This window comes from Archocentrus centrarchus, chromosome 21, assembly GCF_007364275.1.
Source record: "Archocentrus centrarchus isolate MPI-CPG fArcCen1 chromosome 21, fArcCen1, whole genome shotgun sequence".
Lineage (NCBI taxonomy): Eukaryota > Metazoa > Chordata > Actinopteri > Cichliformes > Cichlidae > Archocentrus > Archocentrus centrarchus.
The window spans coordinates 19039284-19060785 of record NC_044366.1 but is presented as its reverse complement, the minus strand read 5'-3'; the positions used below and the strand labels follow the sequence as shown (position 1 = coordinate 19060785).

Below are 21502 nucleotides of genomic sequence, written 5' to 3'. Positions count from 1 at the left end.
TAGGCTGTAGGTAGAGCCAGTCAGAAGATTACTGGGGCTGTCTATGTGTTGTGAGAGGCCTAAGCAGCTTGACCTGCCTGTCCCTGTTCTGTCTATCTCTATAAGGAGCGTTGGTATCGGAGTAAAAGTGTGCTTATCTGGTTCTGCTGCCATGTTGGTAAATGGTGCTCTGCGAAAACAAAACTCAGGGGTTTTAGAGATTGGAGAGCATATGGATCAATAATACATGAGACTGCTTTAGTAACCGCTGCACCTATTAAAGAGTCCCATTTGCCCCTGATTAGACAAGCTCAAAACTATCATGCTGTTTGGTGCTAAATTCCCCATTTCCTGTCAAACTTTATAAGACCATGGTTTATTTTTAGTTTCTATAAAGCAGAGATCACTTTGCTATCTCAGAGTTCAGAACATAGCGACATGTATAAATCTTACTAAAGTACTGCACGGTGAAGCTTGCTCTCATGAAGTCCATGATGGTCAGCTTTTGTTGAAATTTAAAGGTGTTAATAGAATTGTATGGCCATTGTGAAACTTTAGCTTTTGGTGATGTCGTATTTGTGCAGGTGTTCCAGTTATTTTGCACACACCACCTACAGAACTTCTACATAGGTCATTTAATAATAATGACTCACTTTTTGGACTCAGTTTTGGCTAAAGTTTCTATATAATTCCTGTGTTTTAGCTTTGTGGATAAAATGCATGATAAACTTTAAGCTACTAAGGGACTCTGTGGCGCTATTAGTCCCAGTTTCTGGCTATCAGCTTTATTTTCTTGTTGGTTTTTTTTTTTGGTTTTTTTTGTGTTTTCAAGAGAAAAGAAACACATCTGATGGTTCCAGGCCTGTGAATGTAGAAAGTTCCTTCCTGTCATTGTTTTAATTTAGTCAGTTGATTGGTTCCTGGACAAAGTCACTGATTATGCTAAGTGGCTACATTTTTCTGTATATTTTTCAGATTTTCTGGACATTTAATTTCTTGGGTAACATGGATCCAATCAGTGTCAGTAAAAAACAGGGGAAAATATCCCATATTTTCCCCTGTTTTCTTTTATACAGTCATACACTAAAGCCATTAAAGAGTTTGAGTTAATGCTCCAGATGTGTCAATATAACTTTCTGTACAGTATCTATGCAGGACTCAAAATTCCACAAAACCCAGATATAGGTAGTGATGCATGACTTGTGGAATGAAGGCTTTAAGAAAAGTGCGAAATAACAAAATAAAACACACCCATCAGGCTCACTGTGAAATTTGTCTGCTTGGATTTTGGCATGTCTCTTGGCAGTTGTGATTATAATCCAAACCAGATTTGCTACTCATGGCTTTTACAGTTAAGACTGGGAAGCTTGAGAATTCCTCAACTGAGCACACAAATTTTGGGGGATAATATAAAGCGTTCGGTCAAAAAAATGAAAGGATTTCCTCCATCCAGGCCAGGGCTACTCAGGTTAGTTCACATAAATATTGCAGTAGCAAAGCCAACTCAAATGATCCACAGTCCAGACAGACAGATTTTGTTCCAGTGCAAATGAAAACGAATTACATGTCATGCACATGAATTGACAGTGCACTTTAACCGCATGTCAAAGTAAGTGTTAAATATTAAGTTTGAGCCAGAAATGAATCCCAAGGTATCAACTGTGGTCACACCGTGAAATTACTTAATTGTTTCTTGGCTCAGTGTGAAAACGAGGAAAGTCATTACAGCTTTAAGAAATCAGTGTACTCTCTAACCTGTAATCTAGTGATTTTTGCTTCAGTGGCTGAAGCAAAATTCATGTCTGTATTGTGTATTGCATGTACACAGATCTCCATCTTTCATAAGTGAATAGCAGTTATTAGCACCATGAACTCAGTCTCCAAAATCCTTCATCCTGCCTAAGCAGGAAGTGCCCATGACTTCCTGTCCTTCATCTTTTGGTGGGAGAGGAGAGGCCTGACTTTTCCTAGATAGAGCAAGTTTCCTGTATTTGGGCTGAACAGAAGTGCTGGGGCAGGGCTCAGCGTTAAACCACCCACTCTGTCTGAGTGTTCTGCCTGATAGAGCAGAGCTGTTTTGGAGCACACAAGAGGTTACCATAACAGAAAGAGGCTGCTGGAGAGCCTTTCCAGTGGGTGTTTTCCTGTTAGCAAGAGCATGGCAGCTCTCTGGGACTTGTTTTACACTCTCCTCCTCAGAGCACAGGGACACCCCCCCCCCCCCCCCCCCCCCCATACAAATGGCCTCTTTGTAAACACCTCCATTATTCATAATGCATAAGGCAACGATGAAGGCATTCCTACTCAGCTGTTTCTATTTTTAAGTGTTTTTCCAGTTAAGTTGTGCAGCTGAGGTGAGTTTTTTTTTCTCCTCCTCTAAATGATGTCTGGATTTCTCCCATAATGACTCTGACAGTTTGTTTCTCTTAACCATCCACATGGAGATTAGCATGAAAGAAAAGACTTGCTGGGTGGTCGCTGTTATGGAAGCATATAACACTTATCTAAATCCTGATTTTTATACAGTTACAGCACATCTCCCTGAATCCCGCTTGCTTTCACATCTGACTGTTGAGACACTCATTCTGCTGCTATAGAGCCACATTTGCAGCCCATTATCAGCAACAGCTTGGCAATCAAGGAGAGTATTACCCTGCTTCCATCCTCCAGGCCATTAGAGTTGCTATTTTTGAGTTACCAGGGCACACACCTCAGTGCAGCTGCTGAAGACTATTTTCCCTCAGTCACCATTACGATCTTAATCCAGTTTGTCTTCCTGTTTTACACTGGCAGCAAATTTGCCATTCTCATCTCTAATCTAATAAGGAAAAGGATTTGAATGAACGAAACTGAGTTAGCTGTTTGTTTGTCATACAAACATCCAAAGGCTGTTTTGCGTCTTTTGCAGTGTGCAAATACACCTGAAAACAAGTGTCCACTCAGGGTGAATTGTAAAATCTAGAGCCATCATCCAGTTGAAGTTTTAATTTGTCCTGTACTGTAATTACCAAATATACCTTGAACGTACTGTCAGGCTAAACTAGGACAGTTAAACATATTAGCACTCCTGTGACTAATCCTGCAGCTCACATTACTCACTAGCATGCATATTCTTATTTTAGTATTTGCACTTAAAGTAATCTGTCCTTCTCTTTACTGTATACAGTTATCTTCTAAGAATAGCCCTACATTTCTAACAACAGTTTATTAGAATGCTTAGCCTCGGCTCCATCAGATCCTGAGAAGTAGTCTTTGTATAGTCTAACACACATGCATATGCCATTACAAACAAGCCTTTACATAGCTTAGCCCATACTAGAGTAAGTGAATGAGAAACTGTATCTGGTGTGTGGTTACTCCTGAGCCCACCATCACTTATTCATTAGTTTTGCAAGAGGCCAGGCAGAGCCGAGAGGCGATCCTAGTCCAGCCTAAACCCCCAAAGACAAAACTGTTGCTCTGCGCGCAGGCCTGCAGATTAAGCTCATTGGATTAAACCGTGAAAGCACGACAGCTCCCGTGACTATAGACTAACACATCCACGCTGGCTTATGGAAAATGTCTAGAAAGAGCAGACCCGTGACTGGCACATTTCATTTTAAGACACTCTGTTTTTCTTGTTAGGTGGATTTAGTTTCTATGCCCCTCATGGTTTGCCTAGAAAAGTTAGCTTCCCCTCCCATCCTTTTAATGCAGCTGACCATTAACTTGTAATTGTGGGAAGATGTCTGTTTTAGACTGGCACGAGGGCTAACACTCCTTTTTTTTTTTTTTTTTTTTTCTACCCAAAGGATTCCACTTTCTCCGTTTCTGAAAATTGAAATTAAAGCAAATGATTTGGAGACTTTTTAGTGTGGGGTTGACTTACATTTTAATCTATACTCCCTGACCTCTAGAAACATAAGGCTTTATAAACTTGTTGTAGTTTTATCAGTGGTAGCAGCCATGACTCTAGGAATGCAAAACTGTAAGTCCATCAGTCTGGAAGCCCATGCCTTTACTATCTTGATAACAGCTGATGGATTTCCATAAACTCTTGTATAGACATTAATGGTTTTCTCTAGCGCCACCTTGAGGTCAACATTTGTGGGTTTTAGTGCCACTTTTGGACTGATAACCACAGTAATAACTTATGGTAGCCTTTAGTCCATATAGTATGTTTACTTCCCAGTTTTGACTGTCTTCTGGCTCAGTTTTTACTCTCTATAAATTCCTGAAAAAAATACATTGTTCTAGCATCTAATGACTCCACTGTGTCCCAGCAAATAGCTGTTCTGTCTTCTGTTTGGTTCTGAGCAGGTAGACTACACCAGGTAAACAATGCTGTAATCCAAAATGTAATCCAGCTTACTGTTTGGCTGTCTGGGCCAATTTGTGGCCTGACAGCGAAACAGTAAGCTGAAACTCACTATACAACTCTATAATCTTGTGTCACTGTTTGTGTCATCTGATATATATCTATTTTTAAGTAATCCAGCATTTAAACTTTACATTATAATTACTTAAATAACAAGAAAACATTTACTTGTTGCTTTCATTTTGCACCTGTTTGTTTTATCGCTCATTATTGTGTGTGTGTGTGACTGATTTAGTGGCTTTAGTGTCAAGCAAAGAGCCCACTCTGTCAGTTAATCTTATGTGAACATCCTCGCTCTCCCAGTAACTGCAGTAACTGATCGCCCATTCATAGTCTCCGGACCCATCACCCTAGGATCACTGTGGTCAGATATTGTGTTTCACAAAGCGATGAATTAGCACACAATTAGCAAATACAAAAGTTAGATCTATAACCATATGAATTAACTATAAATGGAGAACACTAGCTTGTTATGGCCCTTACAATCCAATTTAAAATGCTGCATTTTTTTTTTTTTACTGGAGTAAAAATTATTATTGTTCCCTGCTGACGATGGATATTCCTGTGACGTGTGTGGGGAAAGTTCACAACATTCTTGCAATCAGACTACAGAGATGAAAGTGAAAGTTGCCTCTGATGTTAGAGTTCACCTGGGATTTCCCTGAAAATTGTTCTCACTCACGTGTCATCAGCTGGTTAAATGGATAAAGCTTAGAGGCACCTTTTGATGTAGTTAAAGTGAACCATTTCCAATGATTTTTCCCTCCCTCCTATAGTGCCTATTGTTAGCTTAATTAAACCAAGTCTAAATTCTCAGAATTTGCTCTTACAGCTTTGTACACTGTGCGGATGGGACCTGCCACAACCAGAGGGGATGAACTATAATGGCTTTTCACCAGGCCGGTTGCATAGCTGGCATTCCTCGTTCTGATGCACTGTAGGCTAGAGAGGCAAAGAAGGGGAGGGGCGCAACCTACAGGGGGCGGAGCAGGGGCAGGATGATTTTTTGGGCGTGGTTTTCACCTTACCTTTGATTTTTATTGAAACTCAATATTTCTTATCCACACGTTGAAATTGCAAGCAGGGGAAAGCAGCAAAACAGAACTGGAGACTCTCATCATGGTTATGGGCTCAGTATCACTTGGACTGTAGGAGATCATGATCATTCACTGTATTTTACGCTGCTTCATAGTCTAATGATTGGCTAACTGTCTTGCAGTATTACTAGTATATCTGCCACTAGTAAGCAGGCAGGCAGGGATCAGGCGACCACATGCTGACCACTGGAATGAATGCTGCAAGAGTTGTAATATGTATTAAAATGGTATATTGTTGTGTTTTTAATGTCTCAGTATGTTTTAAACGTAACCTAAATTAGAAGACTCCTCCAGGGCAATAAGCATGCCTACAAAGTGGGTCGTGAAAATCCAAAATATGCATATATTTAACAAAGTTAAGTTAAAAATTATATATATATATAAAAACGAGAATTTCCTCACATTTTAATGTGCAAAAAATAGGCCTGAAAGTGGGTGGATAAGCCTTTGATTTAAAAAAAAATAATAATTTGATGTATGCAGGTAAAAGTGTCAAAAATCTCAAATTTTAAAACAAAATTTTCAGGCAAACCAGAGGTGGCTGAGCAGAAAATGCTCTAAAAGTGTGCTGATCTGAGATTGGTTGACCTGACATGAACTGAGGTGGAGATGGGCGATGGATCATTATGTGGTTCCCACCTAGAGATTCGGCTCCTGCTAGCAGGTCACAAGCTGTGTCTGAGAGGTCGGGAGGTGATTAATGGGATTTGAAGTTTAAAAAAAAAAAAAGCTGGAACAGCCGTGGATAAACATCCACAGTGTGAGAAGCTTCCAACAAGACACAGTTTGGTGCAGTGTTTGTGTCAGTGTACACTTTCTGTCAAAGGCCAATCATTTCCATACAAAGTTTTGACAAACTGTTGGATGTAAAAGGAATATTAATGAGTTTCTGTAGTTTCCCCATTCAATAAAAACAAAATCCACATGAAACACTGAGTTCCTTTTTTTTTTTTTTTTCTTTCTCTCTCTTGTAAAGCTGACACAAGCCTATTGTGCTCTCTGTGCCCACAATAAACAAATGAGTTGTATTTTAAGTGACACATTCACTGAGGTTTGGGCCTTTATTCTTGAAAGGTCCTTCATCCTCTGTTATATCAGCTGACATTCAGAAAACTGAGAAGGAGGAAAGCTGCACAATAGCGTGAAATGAACGTCTTACACAGTAACCAGTCATGTGACTTTGATAATGTGTGTTTGGTTGTTTCTGTCAAAGCCTGCGTGCTCAGTAGAGACCCAGCTCTCCTCGAGGCTTTGTTTTTTGTTCACGCTTGTTTTTTCAGGGACTTAGCATTAGGAGGCTGGATTGTATTACGGAGTGTGCAGTATGCTGCCACATTGTACCTTGCATAGATGGAAAAATAAAGTTAGCTGCATGGTGTTATATGAATAAGCAGCAGTGTGGTCATGTGCATGATGGCATGTATGTAATCCTGGACCCTGCACAGTGCGCTGTCGACATTTAGAAGAGAGTTATGCAGTAAGAAGTGCCTTAAAACAGACACTGCTCGTGATGGTAAGCATTCAGCATTGCAGGATCACACTCCTGTTCTCCACTGTACACACTCCTGTGCAGATAAACAGCTCAGTATCCCTGACTTATCTTAATCTCCCATTAGACTCTCTACTGTTTCTTAAGACCAACAACAACATCCCCCAGTTGGAACACTGGGTTGAATTTTCTGCACCCATGTGACTAATTAGATTTTTCTAAAAACTTGTCATAAGCCTTAAATAACTAAAAAAAAAAAACTTTAAACATGGATGATGTATTCTAATTGCAGTTGCAGCCATTTATCCAGTTTTCCCAAGTGAATTCCAAGAGACTTGCAAAAATGTCAGATCCATCTTAGTTGCCAAGGCAGCCACACTGCTCAGTTTGTTATTAACCTGATCCACAAAGGAGGTTAAATCTCACAAAACACTAACAACAGAGAAATAAGCAGCAGCAAATAATGAGATTTGTTTGTCATGAGAGGTCCTGCTGTGTGTGTGTGTGTGTGTGTGTGTGTGTGTGTGTGTGTGTGTGTGTGTGTGTGTGTGTGTGTGTGTGTGTCTACTGCAAGATGAGAGATTTAGGGGGGCTGTTCCTAACACTGAAGGTAGCCTGTTTAAGACACACATTCAGGCTATGAGATAAAGTATTGAGCAATACTGACTGTCCTACTAAGGCTGTTTCTAAACTGGCCTGTATCTCATAACATGTGTTTCCTCTGTCAGGAAGGGTGGGGGCCTCTGAGTGGGGGTGTCAGTGAATAGCTTGATACAGGTGCCAGCAAATGTGAATACAACAGGAAATTGGCGGTGTGCCATTCCTGGCTTCCCAATCAAGTAGAGCAGGGCTGATTAAGCAATGATTGCCCCTGTTATAATTATATTCTCTTCTGGAACTCCAGTCCAAGTTTTATTGCATCCGTATACTGTGCACGATTATTATGTTGGTATACAAAAGATTTCAACTCACCTTAATTGCTATGTCAGCGATTTAAACAAAATTTGTTGGTTAATATGAATGTTTTGCTCTATATTTATAAGTTCATATTTCAATAAAGAGCCAGATAAGGAAGCTTTCTGGGGCTGAATGTAGGCTTGCTCATTGATTTGTTTCATGGAGCTGTATGCTCAGAGATGGTATAGATGGCATAGAGACATACCTGTGGCAAATCTTATATCCTCAAATGAGTTATATTTACCAACTCTGCATGCATGGTTGATGTATACTTGTTAATAAGTTATTTGGCAACCATGGAGCCACCATGTGTGCCAGTTCCTTGCAGCAGTTGTTTGTTGTTTGGCTCCCTGGGGAACTGTGTAGTACAGTAATATAGCTAAATCCAGTGCCACTTTAGTGGTGCAGGTGCACGGACATGCGTTCATCTCCTTCATCCTCTGTTTCCCTTGATTGTCAGCAGCACTCATTGAACCAGGCTCAAGAGGATTTCCACTGATTCCAAACAAAGAGCCAACTGGGATTAGTTGATCCTTAAGGGTTCCCAAACTCCTCCATTATCCCCGCCCTACCATCTCCCCGCTTTGTGTTGTCATCAAATTGTTACCAAACTGCAAAAGGCTGGCTTTTTATGAGTAGCATATATTAATGATTTGTACCTTATTTTTGTTTCCTCCCATTTACATTGTGTAACTCAGGCTTCTTTCGTGCCTTTGGTTCCAATTTCACATTAAATCTAGTCTCATGCCCCTTTGCAGCTTAAAGCATGTGACAACAAACCTGCCCCCCCGCTCACTACATTTCAGCCTCTCCCAGGGTACCATGTGTGAATTCCCTGGTATTCTTCTTATTTCTCGCACCTTAGACCTTCTACAACAAGACCTCACACAAAACACAAACATTCACTAACAGGCTTTAAGGGGATATTGGAAGTGTCAACACTCAGGGCTTAATCCATCCTAATCTTCTGATTGGCCATCCTGTAGGTGATGCTGTCATAGCTTGGTTCCATGTTCCATAGGAACAAAAGAGGGCCATGAGGCAGCCACAGCATGATGCAGAAGACTATAGCATACTGAAGTTGTGCTAATAGATCAGGTTGTAAGGGCTACCTGCGTCACTATTCTGTGTTGCCCACTGTTGAAAGTGACTAAGTAGCTATTTAATCTCCCCAGTCTAACTGGCTGAGGGATTTTTGAGAAAAAAAAATGGTACAGACCATCTGTTGGAGTTTTCCACCTAAGGCTGTATGAGGATATAATTAATAAGTTGCTCGAAACAGAAAGAAAAGCGCCTGGATTAATGATTAATTGCTATTTGGTCCCTTTTTTCAATTAATATGCCTTGTGTAATGCTTAAACTATGTGTTAATGAGTAGCGAGGACTGTGTTATCAAGAAACTGGCTAAACAAGTCTGTTAAGCTGTCTCTTAATCCAAACAAATGTGGTAGCTGGAAATATTTAGGTCTTGTTATATTTAAAAGTAAAACCATTACGATGACCACTTAGGGCACATACCACATGGTTGAAAATTCCCCAACAGTATAGAGCAAGATTCAACCTGAGGCCAACCAGACTACATGTTATTCTCCATAGTTCACATTTTCTGTCTGGATCTGCTGTGCACGCTCAATCTATAAATTAGCAAGTTTTAAATATACTTACATACTTTACAATAACAGCGTATCAGCGTCCTGAGGCACAGGAACCATGACCTGACTGAGATAATCTGAGCATTTACCCCTAAATGATACAAATTTTATAAAGTTTAACCTCAGGAACACATTCAGGATGCAGAGAGGAATGACACATTTAATGATCTGGAAACATTTAAAACAACAGTTGTGACAAAGTGTGTCTGTTTCTTCCTTTCATGGCCTTATGTCAGGCCAGCATGGGCATGTCTCAGGAGCAGACAGCTTTTAGCTTCCATAATATGTGTCAGAGCCTGACCTTGATGACAGCACTCCCTCTAAAATCTCCCTCACACCTGGGCACTGGCCGCTGACCTCCTGAGAGGTGTTTAAACTCTACATTCACAACAGTATGACATAACGGCATCAGCATTGTTTTACTCAGTATGAAATATGGTAGTCACTTTTCTACCTTAAACTGAAATAACCTGAACAAAAATCAGCCTCACTCTTAGTATCACACTAAACTTCAAACAATTCTACCTCATATTTTGATTTTAACAAGTTTTAGAGCTGTGTAAACACTGCAAAGGCAACATGTACATGGGTCACCTCTTCTTCCTGTGCTGGAAAAGATTTTCACTCTGCTGGAAATGATGGTTGTGTATCAAACAATGGCTGCTTTATTGTCCCAGTAGTCAGTGTGAGTGCATGCCATTTCCACCAAATCATTGTACAGCACAGCAGCAGTATAATCCCTCCATGCTTATTTAATAAAGGAAAATGATGTCATAATGCATAAGTAATGAATAACTGGTCAGTATTATTCACCAAAGGATTAAATCAAATTTGGTAAATATGTCTGAAGTGTAGTTTCATCCTTTGCCTGTAGGTGGCAGTGACATCTTTCATTCCCTGTTTTGGTTTACCTCTGAAGAGCTTCCTTTAGTGCCTTGTGTTTCTATGTGAGCACACAACTGGGAGATCACTATTTAATTGGCTGCTTACTGCCTTTCTCTGAAATGTAGTCATAAATTAAGTCACTATAAAAACTTTTTTTTTAATCACTAATGTACCTTTGTACTTGCTTTCTGGGATGTGATTCAGTCTTTCATCATTCATGTTGTAATAAAGACCAAAATAAACTGAAGGCAGCATAAACAGTGCTATTTTTTGCCAGAATTATTTTTGAATATGCAATGTGATCGATTGTGTAAGGCCTCGATAGTATAAGTAGCAAGAATTTGTAATAGGATTGTTCCATGTTGTGCTTTGTGAAGCCAAAACACTGTTGGAAGGACTAAGAGGATGACTGCAGGCCCTGCAGGGCTCTGGCACCGCTTCAGACCATCTCTGCTGGTGCTGCAGCAAAGGCTCTGGAAAGGCACTCACTGGTTGATTAGAAGCATACATTAATGATTAACTAAACCACTGCAGCAGCCACACTGCAGGTCCGACAGAGCTTCATGGCACTTGGGAGCGTGGATGAATGGCACGTGTGGTTGCAGCATATACTTATTCTGCGCCTGGTGGCTTGACTACAAAGTAAAGGAAGCGGTACCCCTCAGCAAAAAATGGGTCATTTTCTTCTCCAGGGATAAATAAATGATTCCCAAAATAACAAGAGGAAGGGGATGTGGCCTTCTTGTATTTATTTTGTACCATTTTAAGGGGGTGAGGATAACCTGGCTGTCAGCTACAGGTCAAAGAGAGACTTTGATTGAATCCATGTTGTAGTTAAATTTTTTTTTGTAAAAAGTTCTAATTACTAGAAGATGTGATACACTCCCCAGACAATGATTAAAGTCTCTCCTCTTGTCTTTAGTATTTTGGGGGTTGTAATGTAAACTTGGCATCTAAAAAGTAAAGTAGTGAGATTCCAGGCTTATCACTGTAGCCCACCCACATGTGTAACTGTAGGGCAGTACCCATGGCTAGCTTTGTAAACATAAACCCTTGAGAAACTGACTTTAATGTTTACATAGCACCCTTAATATTTCTTAATAGCACTTCTGGCTTCATCCTCCTCCAGTAAAATTTAACCTTTTCCATTTGTGTTGTAAAACTTTGGAGGAAGTAGGCATTACTTTGCCAGAATTTCCACAAAACTCTCCAGCTTTCAGGAGTTTGTTGAGCGATGTAGTTTGAAGAACAGCAGGGCAGCGAGAGGTGGCTTTGCTTTGACAGGGTCTACAGACACATCAGCAGGAAACAGCCACTTCCCTCTCAGGGTCCCTGGAGGGTTCCTGCTGGGAGGAGGTTTTTTTCTGCCCTGTCGTGCTGTATTTGTAGGTGATGTCACTGTGGTCCGCTACGTTGTGACCTCGCTGTGGACAAACACACATACTGAAACACACATACTCCTCCCTACACAGCTCCACAGCACACCCTGGGCATGGAAACATGGCCAGCTGTGGACTTGACCTTTTTTGGCTTGGGAAGCTCCTTAGATGAGATGCCAGTTCCTCCTGAACTCCCCTCTACTCCTCAGAGCCATGTGGGGACATTTTTGGCTTTGTTGCGTATAAGATGGTCCACTCTGAAGTGTGAAAGGCGAAACCCAAGTTTAGCCTTTGCTGTCCACATGTGCTGGCTTTGATGTTTTTTTGAATTCGACTCCACCCGGCACTAGCTGTTAACAGCTTGAAATGCCTGTATTAGTACAAATGGTGTTATTTTGGGGTGGGTTACTGTAGGCCAGTGATGGTGTCCACATGCAGCAGATGTTGAAGTGTGCTTGGTGAGTCCAGCTGGAGAACTGCAACAGTTGCTTACGAAATCTCTGAGGATATCAGTGAAGTGTTGAGTGCAACACTAAAAATAAATAAAGGCCACGTGATGTAACGCCACCACAGTCCTATACATGCATGCATTACATCAAATAGAAAGCTGTCTATACTGTCTGTTATTATAGGAATAGAGCTTTCATCCAAACCTGATTAGTTTGTATTTTAAAGGCTTGTTTTAAAAGAGAAAATTGCTGTTCTTTATAAAAAGTTTTATTTTAAAAAGTTATTCAATTCTGTTTCCTTTGATGACAATGATTTTTTTTTTTATTTCAGTTATTGTTGTAATTTTGTCAAAAATGGCAACTACAACCTAAAAAAATGTCCATAGAAATTATTGACAATAAAGAATTCAATAAAATGGCAAGAACACTATTATTCTGAACGCGTGTAGGCTGAAGCTTTAGTTTTTACAGCTACCCCCCTTTGCATATTATATATATTCTAAACTGCAACACTTTAATAGCACTGTTTTCAAGTGCACTTTGACATAATAGAAATTAGAGCTGCAAAAAAATTAATGCTTTAGATCATAAAATGCATTTTATTGCAAAGGGAATATAAAATATATTGTGTTTTCAGCCTTTTCTGTGTAAAGATTTGCTGCCTTTAACTGGTTTTATTGCATGATTGTAGCTTAGGAGTTGTTTGGCAGACAAAAGCTGTCACCTTAGGGTTTGGGATCATTGTAATTGACATTATTTAATTGTTTTCTGACATTTTAAAGACTTATTTGACCAGTAGCAGTATATTTTAGTAATATGTCATTATCAGTGTGATTTTGGTGGAGATTGATGTGGGAATGTGTAATAATCTTTCCAAATAACCATTCACGCTCAGATCCACAACTATAGCCGGTTTACAGTGACTGTTGTGTGCTTTGGGTGTAAATCCAAAACAGAAGGGACCTGTTGTGCTCATTTCCACTTCTATATTTTTATTCTTGCACTCCACTAGCGTAGCTTTGCAGGATTCACAGTTTAGAATAATCCCTATTTGTCTTGAACTGGGCCTTGGTTCATCCCCCTGGTTTATTTATCTGTAACAAACCCTTTTAGCTGTTTTAAGCCAACTTTCTTCTGTTTGCCAAACACAAGGTTTAACTAGCAGGTGGGAGGCTGCTGTGTTCACAGCCGTAGCTGTGTACCTGACATAACCATATAAGGACATCACTTTTTTTGACGTCATACAGATCCAAGAGTAGAAAACTGTGTCTGAAATTGAGCATTTACAGCAGTCTGAAGCCAGAGGTTTTATTTGAAACTTTGGCCATCTGGTAATCAGGTTCACTTCATATAAAGCAAGCAGCAACACTTAAAAATAGAACATGTTCAAGTTTACAATACCATGCCAGGAAGTATAGTCCACTGCAGGGAGAGAAGCCTTATTGTAACAACAACAGCAGCAGCAGTAATCAATGAAGCTCCACACAGCCAGCAGTGCCTCAGCCCAGCCCTTATCTCGTCTGGAGCTGCCTCACATTTGAGCAGAGTGGTGTAGCAGAGCTTCCACATACCACAGCGGATGTTCACACTTGAATATCCATGCACAGACACCCTCTCTAACCCCCACCCCCACCCCCCAACCTCAATTCACCCGCTTTGACTAGAACTCCAACTCATGTTTTAGTATGGCTGACACAGTCCAACTGTGTACTGCTGGAGGCTACAGGACCACTTCATTTGTGAGCTACAGATATGCACAGTACAGATGTCCTCTATGGTATAATATTGATTATATGAAGACGGTGTGTGCCACAGTGGGTTGGAGATGTGAAAGTAGAGGATATTTTTCTTACCAAGCAGCATTTTTTTTTTTTTTTTTTTTTTTTGAGGACTGGCAGTGGAAAGAAATACACCTACACCTAATGACCCAACAATCCCCCGTCTGACCTTAATAATTTATCACCTTTACACCACACTGTAATGTTTTTTTTTTTTTTTTTTTTTTTGGGGTGGGGGGGTATAGCTCAGTATAAAACTAGCTTTCATTGTGTCAGATCAGCTGGTCCGTTTTATAATGAATATATAAATTTAATATAGGATCCATGCAGACTACAGGCATGTAAGTCATCCATCTCAGGACTATGGTGCCAAGAACTTTTTTTTTTTTTTGCATGCCTTACTCCTCTCTCCCCCTGATTCAGATATTCATCTCTAAAAAATGTGCTGTGTGATGCACTACTAGTGGGACAACTTATAGTTTTTTCAACATTTTAAGAAATCCAAAATATTGTAGTACCCTCACGACAGGGTTGTTAGTGCCTCAACATATTGTTGCAGACATGCTCCTACATGCACAGGGGCAGAATATTTACAGCGACCAGCTGTCACACTTAAAACAATGTCTGCTTGTTGCTTGAGCAATACCTTACTCATACTGGTGTTCAGTAATAACAGGCAGTGATGACTGACAGATTTTAATAAGCATTCTTCAGTAGCAACAAACGTCTCCAAATAGAAACAAAGCTGCAAAAAGGAGATTTATGATGTTGCAGTTTCAATAGTTTTACAGCAGATTGCTTCTTGTTATACTATAAACTAAGCCTAAAATCCCTTTCTGCAGTGCCAGGGGGATGGAGATGGGATCAGACATGTGAGAAAAGGGATAAACCAAAAGAGGAAACGTATTTCCCAACAGATCAATGGGCATAATCATAGTCTCGTCTCCTGCCTCCCCTCAGTTTTTTTTTCTCTGTCTTCCCTTTCTCTCTCTCTCTCTCTCTCTCTTGCTGAATCCCCTCATCTAGGGGCTCAGCTGTTTTTCCCCCTGCAGCTCGTCTCATCCTGCGCTCGAATGTAGTTCAGTGTGTCAAGCACCACTGAAATATTAACACAGCAGCAAGCAGAAATGTGTGCACGCATTTATGGCTTAGTGCACCATCATGATGTAAGGGAGTATTTCACTTTCTCTAGATGTGGATGTACAGTATGTGATCATTTCGGTTAATGTAAACTGAGGAAAAGACGAATGTTTGTTACAGTTCAGCACTTACAGGTAATAGTATTAAAAAATATAGTGCCACAATGTTTTTCTGTTGAGAAAAGAATTAAGCATAATGAGCATAGCTGGAGCCAGGGGGACTAACAGTGTTTGTGTAGTTGTAGGATGTGCATGCCACTTTGACAAGTGGGATTTGTTTTTTTCTTTTTTTTTTTGACAGTTGACTTTGAGGTCTTAAGGGGCCTTTGAGTGTGACTTAGAGCTGCAGGAAGTGAACAGACAGGATAAATAAACCAAGGCAAACACTGCCCTGCTTCCTTGTCTTCCCCCTCCAATTCCTTATAATCAGGATGTAAAACATGGTCAAGCACAGGAGGCAGACTGCATATTTGTGTATGCTTTTAATGAAATTTTGTCCCAAAGATAACATAAGGTTGACATAAAATTGAAGATCTGCAAATATAAAAGCAGCAACATTTTGAGAGTGACCTAAAAAAAAAGAAAAGTAAAACTCCAAACTATATATAAATTTCTTTTTCAATATTTCAAAAACACATTTTTCCTGCTTTCATCTTCTGTCTTGTCGATCACAGTCCAGAGACATTTTAATCAAAGGCAGTTCTAGCAGATGAATCATTCCCTGACATTTCGAAAAGCCTGTGTCCGATCAAATTGTGTTGTTCCATTCCCAGTATATCTGTGTATTTGGCACAGCGGGCAGCTTGTGCTCAAGTGCAGCTAATCTTTTGTAGGGAAAGTGCTCCCTATTTGATGTCTTGGCCTAAAAGGTTTAAATCCTCCCACGTCCATGGTCTGTTTTGGAAATGGAGATTTTAGGAAGGCTTGAGTCGGGTCACTGGACATTTCAGTGTTTGTTTCAATTCATTTTGTGTGTGTTTATACAGAATTTCTGATCATATTTTCTGTTTATTTTGTATTTTTATTGCAAAATCTCTTGCTGACTACTGCATATTATATAGCATCCAGTTATTGTGATTCATGCACTTGTTTAGCCTGGGTTTTTCAGCTGAACTAAATAAGCATTCAGCCATATTGCTGCTTGCCTGACCATGGAATCAGACTCTCCCTCTGGATATGAAGCACTGCCTTTACTGTAACCCATTTATTTCACAATTACTTGTCTGAATCCCTAACAGAGTCCTATTTTTATGCAGTGAAAAATGAAATGGGTTAATTCGTTTTGGTATGTAAATGTGGAAATGAAAAGGGGGGAAAAAAAGGATTGGGAAGAATTTGGTAATTCAGAGTGGCTCAGAGGAGATCAAGCAAGTGACTGAATAAGTGAGACAGATGCACACACGAGCCTGCGTTGCACTGAAGCTCAGCATTGGTTGAAGCTGCACCAGAGCTCACACAGCATCCTTCACCCCCCACCACCACCATCCCTCGTTCTCTGCTCTACCTCACTCACTCACTCACTCACTCACTCACTCACTCACTCACTCACTCACAGTATCTCGCCTGCTGACTGAGGTATTTCTAAAAGCACAGACCGGGACAGCCTTGACTCTTCTGCGTGTCTGTGTATAAATTCTCCACCTATTCCTCTCCCTGGATTCTTTTTTCCATGGACTCTGATGCTCCGTCCGAGGGTGAGCAGCCGTGGATGTGCATGTCAGAGTAAGATCATGGACCAGAGCGAAGCAGGAGACATTCAAGAAAACTGGGTCACTGGCAGGCTCTCCTGACTGATGCCTGTTTGGACCTGGAGGGATGGGGTGCACCACAAGCACGGTTGTGTTTGATGGGCTGCGTACTGTCCTAGAGAGGAACTGTAGTGGCTACATCTGCAAGGAAGCGGCAGAGCCCGCTGGACCATCTGAGGCTGAGCGAGCACTGAGTCGGAGAGAGTCGCGTGTATTGCCAACACCAAGAACACTTAAGGTGTGTGTGTGTGTGTGTGTGTGTGTGTGTGTGTGTGTGTGTGTGTGTGTGTGTGTGTGTGTGTGTGAGAGTCTGTATCCGCACACGCGCTAACACAATATAGTAGCTGTTTTGGTTTTCCAACAAAAAAACAACAGAACTATTTGTGTATTCATGTTTACTTGAGCTAAAATGCACAAAAAAGTTTACATTATTGATTCATTTTTGTTTATGCACTAAAATGTTAAGTGCCCCAAGGCCACAGCAGCATCCTGATATTCAATGATTTGTCTATACATCCAATCCACACTTCATATTTTGATATGAAATAGGAAAAAAACAAAAAAAAAACCAAAACAGCACATCATCTTATTTTGAAAAGCAGGAAATTTAATGCTTAATTTTGTCTTTCAGTTAATTGGATCGTGGGTTTAGACAAATTTGCACATTGTAATGCAAGATCTCCGCGTGAATCCTTTCAGTACAATGGCTAATGCTGCTTTCAAAGTGGTGATTCTGTTCATTAAGACATCTAATAAAGCTCTGCCATCATAAAAGTAGTGGGCAGACATATAACTACTTCAAAATAATTTTAAAAAATGGAGAAAATCAGGAATTTCTCACATTAAATTTGTTGGATTCTTAGCAGATTGTCTAATGAATAACTATAATAATTTCAGCACTAGCTGAATATTCCTAAATTTCGTCAGAGGAAGTCCTTCCCTGATTTGCTCTGACAATAAGATATTGGAATGTAGGAAATGGCTAATGCAAATGAATCAGATGGTCGTAATCAAGAATTACTGCAACAAAGCTAAGTTTAATTTTATGGTCTTTATATTAGCACATTTATACTCAGCAATGACATAAGTAAAAAATCATTCCCTTTTTGAGTCATGTGAATATGCATCCATGACTATTACCAGTATAAAAAGTAGGGCAGGAGGAGGGCTGACTGTTGCCACTTGCTAAGCACTGCATGGGTTAAAGCCTCTGTGAGCAGAGATGGGGGTGAGGAGGGCAAGGAGGGACAGTAAGCCCTGTGTCTGCTGGAAATCAATCACCGCTCTTCAGCTGTGAACCGGCGGGCTTGGCAGAGTTTCTGCTGCTCCGTACCAGCTTGTCTTCTCTTTCTCATTTGTGTTTACTTACGTGTGTGTGTGTGTGTGTGTGTGAGAGAGAGAGAGAGATGTGTCCTCTCCGCTGCTGGTTCATCATATTCGCAGCAGAGAGCACAGTGACAGTGACAGGGAATTAGGTCAAGGGCACGGTTGCTTCTCTTGGCTCAGGGATGCTCTTATCATCCAGATGGGGTCAGTTAATCCTCTGTCAGCATTCATAGTCTTATAATCAATAGTTAAAATGTGTGCAAGGGAGGGCTGTGGTTTGATGGTTTTTGTGGGGTTTTTTTTTTTTTTTTTGGTCAGAAAGCAACAAGCTTTGAAACTCACAAAATGCAGTTATGTTGCCTGCTAATTAGCTGAAGCTAAATTCTTAAAAAAAAAAAAAAAGTACACCAACAAGTTCAGCAATGCTAAATATATCACTGCTAAAACTTAATGTACTTTTATTATCAGTAACCGTGGGTAAATATGTAAAGTAGCTGGCAGCTTAAAATATCACTTCCTCAAACTCAATGGATGGCATGCTAAGAAGCTGAAAAACATGATGAACAAGTGAAAGGTATCATGCTTTTTTTTTGATGATGGAAGGGACAGGACAAGTTTAAAGGTTTATTATTCTGATGACCTTTTAAGATAATATTGAATTTCATTAACGTTTCTTTACATTCATTTTCCTTCATTGGATAACTTTGTTTGCTGTAGAGAAAACACAATCACTCTAGCAGCCAGGCAACCTTTTGTTTGTATTGTGTTTAAAAAGTGTACTGTAGCAGTCAGTCATAATCTTTTACTCCCTTCTTAATTTCCGTATCAGTGCTGGCCTGTGCAGATGTTATCTTCATACAAAAATGTCTAAAACTAAGCAGGATGTTTGCTGCTTTGGGAACTATTTGCACCTTTTTAATCCATTAAGCCTGGTTATAAAAAGACACAAGCCATTATGCTTGCCCTTTTAATTCCTTCTGATTGCAGCAGGTTATCATTTCTGGGCCTTTTAAACATAGAGGTTAAGCCAAGCGCGCATTCCACTGCTTGCAGACAGAGACGAAGCTGTCTGTGGGAAGCTGATGTGCACACGTTGAATGGCCTGTTTTGCCTGTTTATTGCTCTGTTGATTCACTTGCTGATTACAACAGCTCAGCCTTTTCCTTCCTCATGACATTCTCATCTCAATCTCCGTCAAAGAAAAGTGACTGATTTTGAGATAATGCGACAATGTGTGCCCTGCTATACAATGGTAATTTTTTTTTCTTCTTGTTCTTGGGAAAGTCTTGCTATCAAGCGCTCGGTGCAGACAGTAACAGAAGCACTGAAGTGATGGCTGTTCAAAGAAAAATTGGTGAAAGATGATAGCACTTTTGTCCAAGTATGTTTTGGGAGTCCCACTTCCAACTTAAGAGCTGTGATGGTCTGTTTCCAATGACCTTTGCCTCATGGGTACTTGTTTATACATTCCTTGTGTTGGGGAGTTGAAATACCAAACAAATTGTTCAGATTAAGTCAAATCAATAGATTGAATTCCTGGACTTGAATCCTCTTTGATATTTCTCTGAAGGTTACCTTTGCGCCATCTTCATCCATCACATCCCTGATGAGACTGATCGGTCTCTTTGTAGCTTTCATGTTGGGCCTAATGTATTTGCAGTAAAACAACACCAGGCTTTGCACATCTGTTTTTCTTGGTGATTACTTCCTGCTTTCGAGTCAGCCTTACTTACGTTGTTGCTTTAAGGAGTGGTTTTAGACCTCACACCACCGATGCATGTGCTCAGTGTTTATGCTGCTCACTTGCTGACTGGTTCATGGGAATATTTTCTGCAGCACTCAGGCTCATGTGCTTTAAAGACATTCTGGCAACAGTAGTTTGATTTTCTCACAAATGTGAAAGCAGCTTTATTCATATTCAATACTGTTAGTTACATTTAAGGCTTGTTCATCAATAAAGCCATTTTGCTCTCAGTCTCTAATAGCCTCAAATACTGTAACAGTGATATGCTTCATTCCTGTAATGTAAAGTGAGGCTTTTTTTTTTATTTTTTATTTTCAAGCTCTGCTGTAGGAGACTCTTTAACTCATGATTACATCCTGTTATTTTCAATGCTATTGTTTCCCACATCCTACTACCATTGATGTTATTAACAGAGAGTACATGCACGGCCAGTGCAGCATTTTCATAACCTCTGTGCTAGTCAGAGTGCAGTGCTGTGCGGAGACCAAAAACAGAGCAGGGAGTGATGGGTGCTCGAGCTGCCGCTGTAGTGGGGCGGTGTGTTTTTGTTACATTCCTGGTTACACCCTGTTTTGCTTTAGCTCAACCGATGCTTGCATCAAACCTTTGTTGTGCAACTGAGAAGTCCAGTCATGGTCATGTCCAGGGTGGCAAGAAATCTACATCAAACCAGAGATGGGCAGCTGATGATTGTCCAGATATCATGTAACTGACACTTTAATATGCAATCTGACAACTGCCAACCTATATTGAGTCAGATCATGTAAAAGCAATGTAATAAAATATAATTTATATTATGTATAATGATACATAAATGGATTGCATCATTCGAGTCTTGTGCAAGATTAAGTGGCATATTGGACTTAAATTAATTCTGTCTGTCTCTCCTCCCAGTTCTGTCATGAAATGGTTCAATAATGACGCAAAACAAAACCAAACTAAATTCTAAATGTTTCCAGAGAACAAGAGCAATGCGTCATAGTGGATTAAAGTTCAAGAATGACATTTGGCCTGATTGTTTTCAGCACTGGCGTAACGAGTCTGATTTGTTAATTCAGTGTTGTTATACTTTTTAGTTTCAGGTCCACAGGTACGGCACAAAAAAGTTTAGTCAATAACGAACCATCTTCTTTTTGTACATTTATGCCATCATTTAATTTGCACTCACTGGAGGGCATATTACATTGCATTTGATCAGAATACACTTCCCAAAATATCCTTTTAGTGTTCTTCTGGCAACTTTAGTGTTTGTTCTGCTACTAAAAAGGCCTCAGCGGGCCTCCCTGCTTAGACCCAGTGCCAGCTTGCCCCAAAGAAATATGTTTGTAATTGTTTCCATGGAATTTGATTTAAGCACCGAGCCAAAAAATGTGAGTGCCGTGCCACGCCAACATGTCTTCAATAAGTCATATTGCTGCAAATAAGAGATATCTAAGAGAACTCACAAAGTCAAGCATCCACTGCTGATAATGGGGCGTTACTCTTTATCGGTGGGTGTTTTCAGTGTAGCGGGATGAATAGCC

The 21502-nt window shown here is 40.2% G+C and overlaps 1 protein-coding gene across 8 annotated transcripts in view; it reads left to right on the top strand.

Annotated features, from left to right (window-relative positions):
• LOC115800792 (dedicator of cytokinesis protein 9) overlaps nucleotides 1-21502 on the top strand; it is an 84384-nt gene that overhangs the window by 3708 nt on the left and 59174 nt on the right. For 4 of the 8 annotated variants that reach the window (XM_030758311.1, XM_030758310.1, XM_030758308.1 and 1 more), the window contains exon 1: nucleotides 16977-17147. The exons of the other annotated variants lie outside the window; for them this stretch is intronic. In XM_030758311.1, coding sequence (XP_030614171.1) covers nucleotides 16977-17147 — 171 coding nt within the window. Of the gene's footprint in view, nucleotides 1-16976; nucleotides 17148-21502 lie in introns of those variants that run through there. 8 annotated transcript variants of the gene reach the window in all.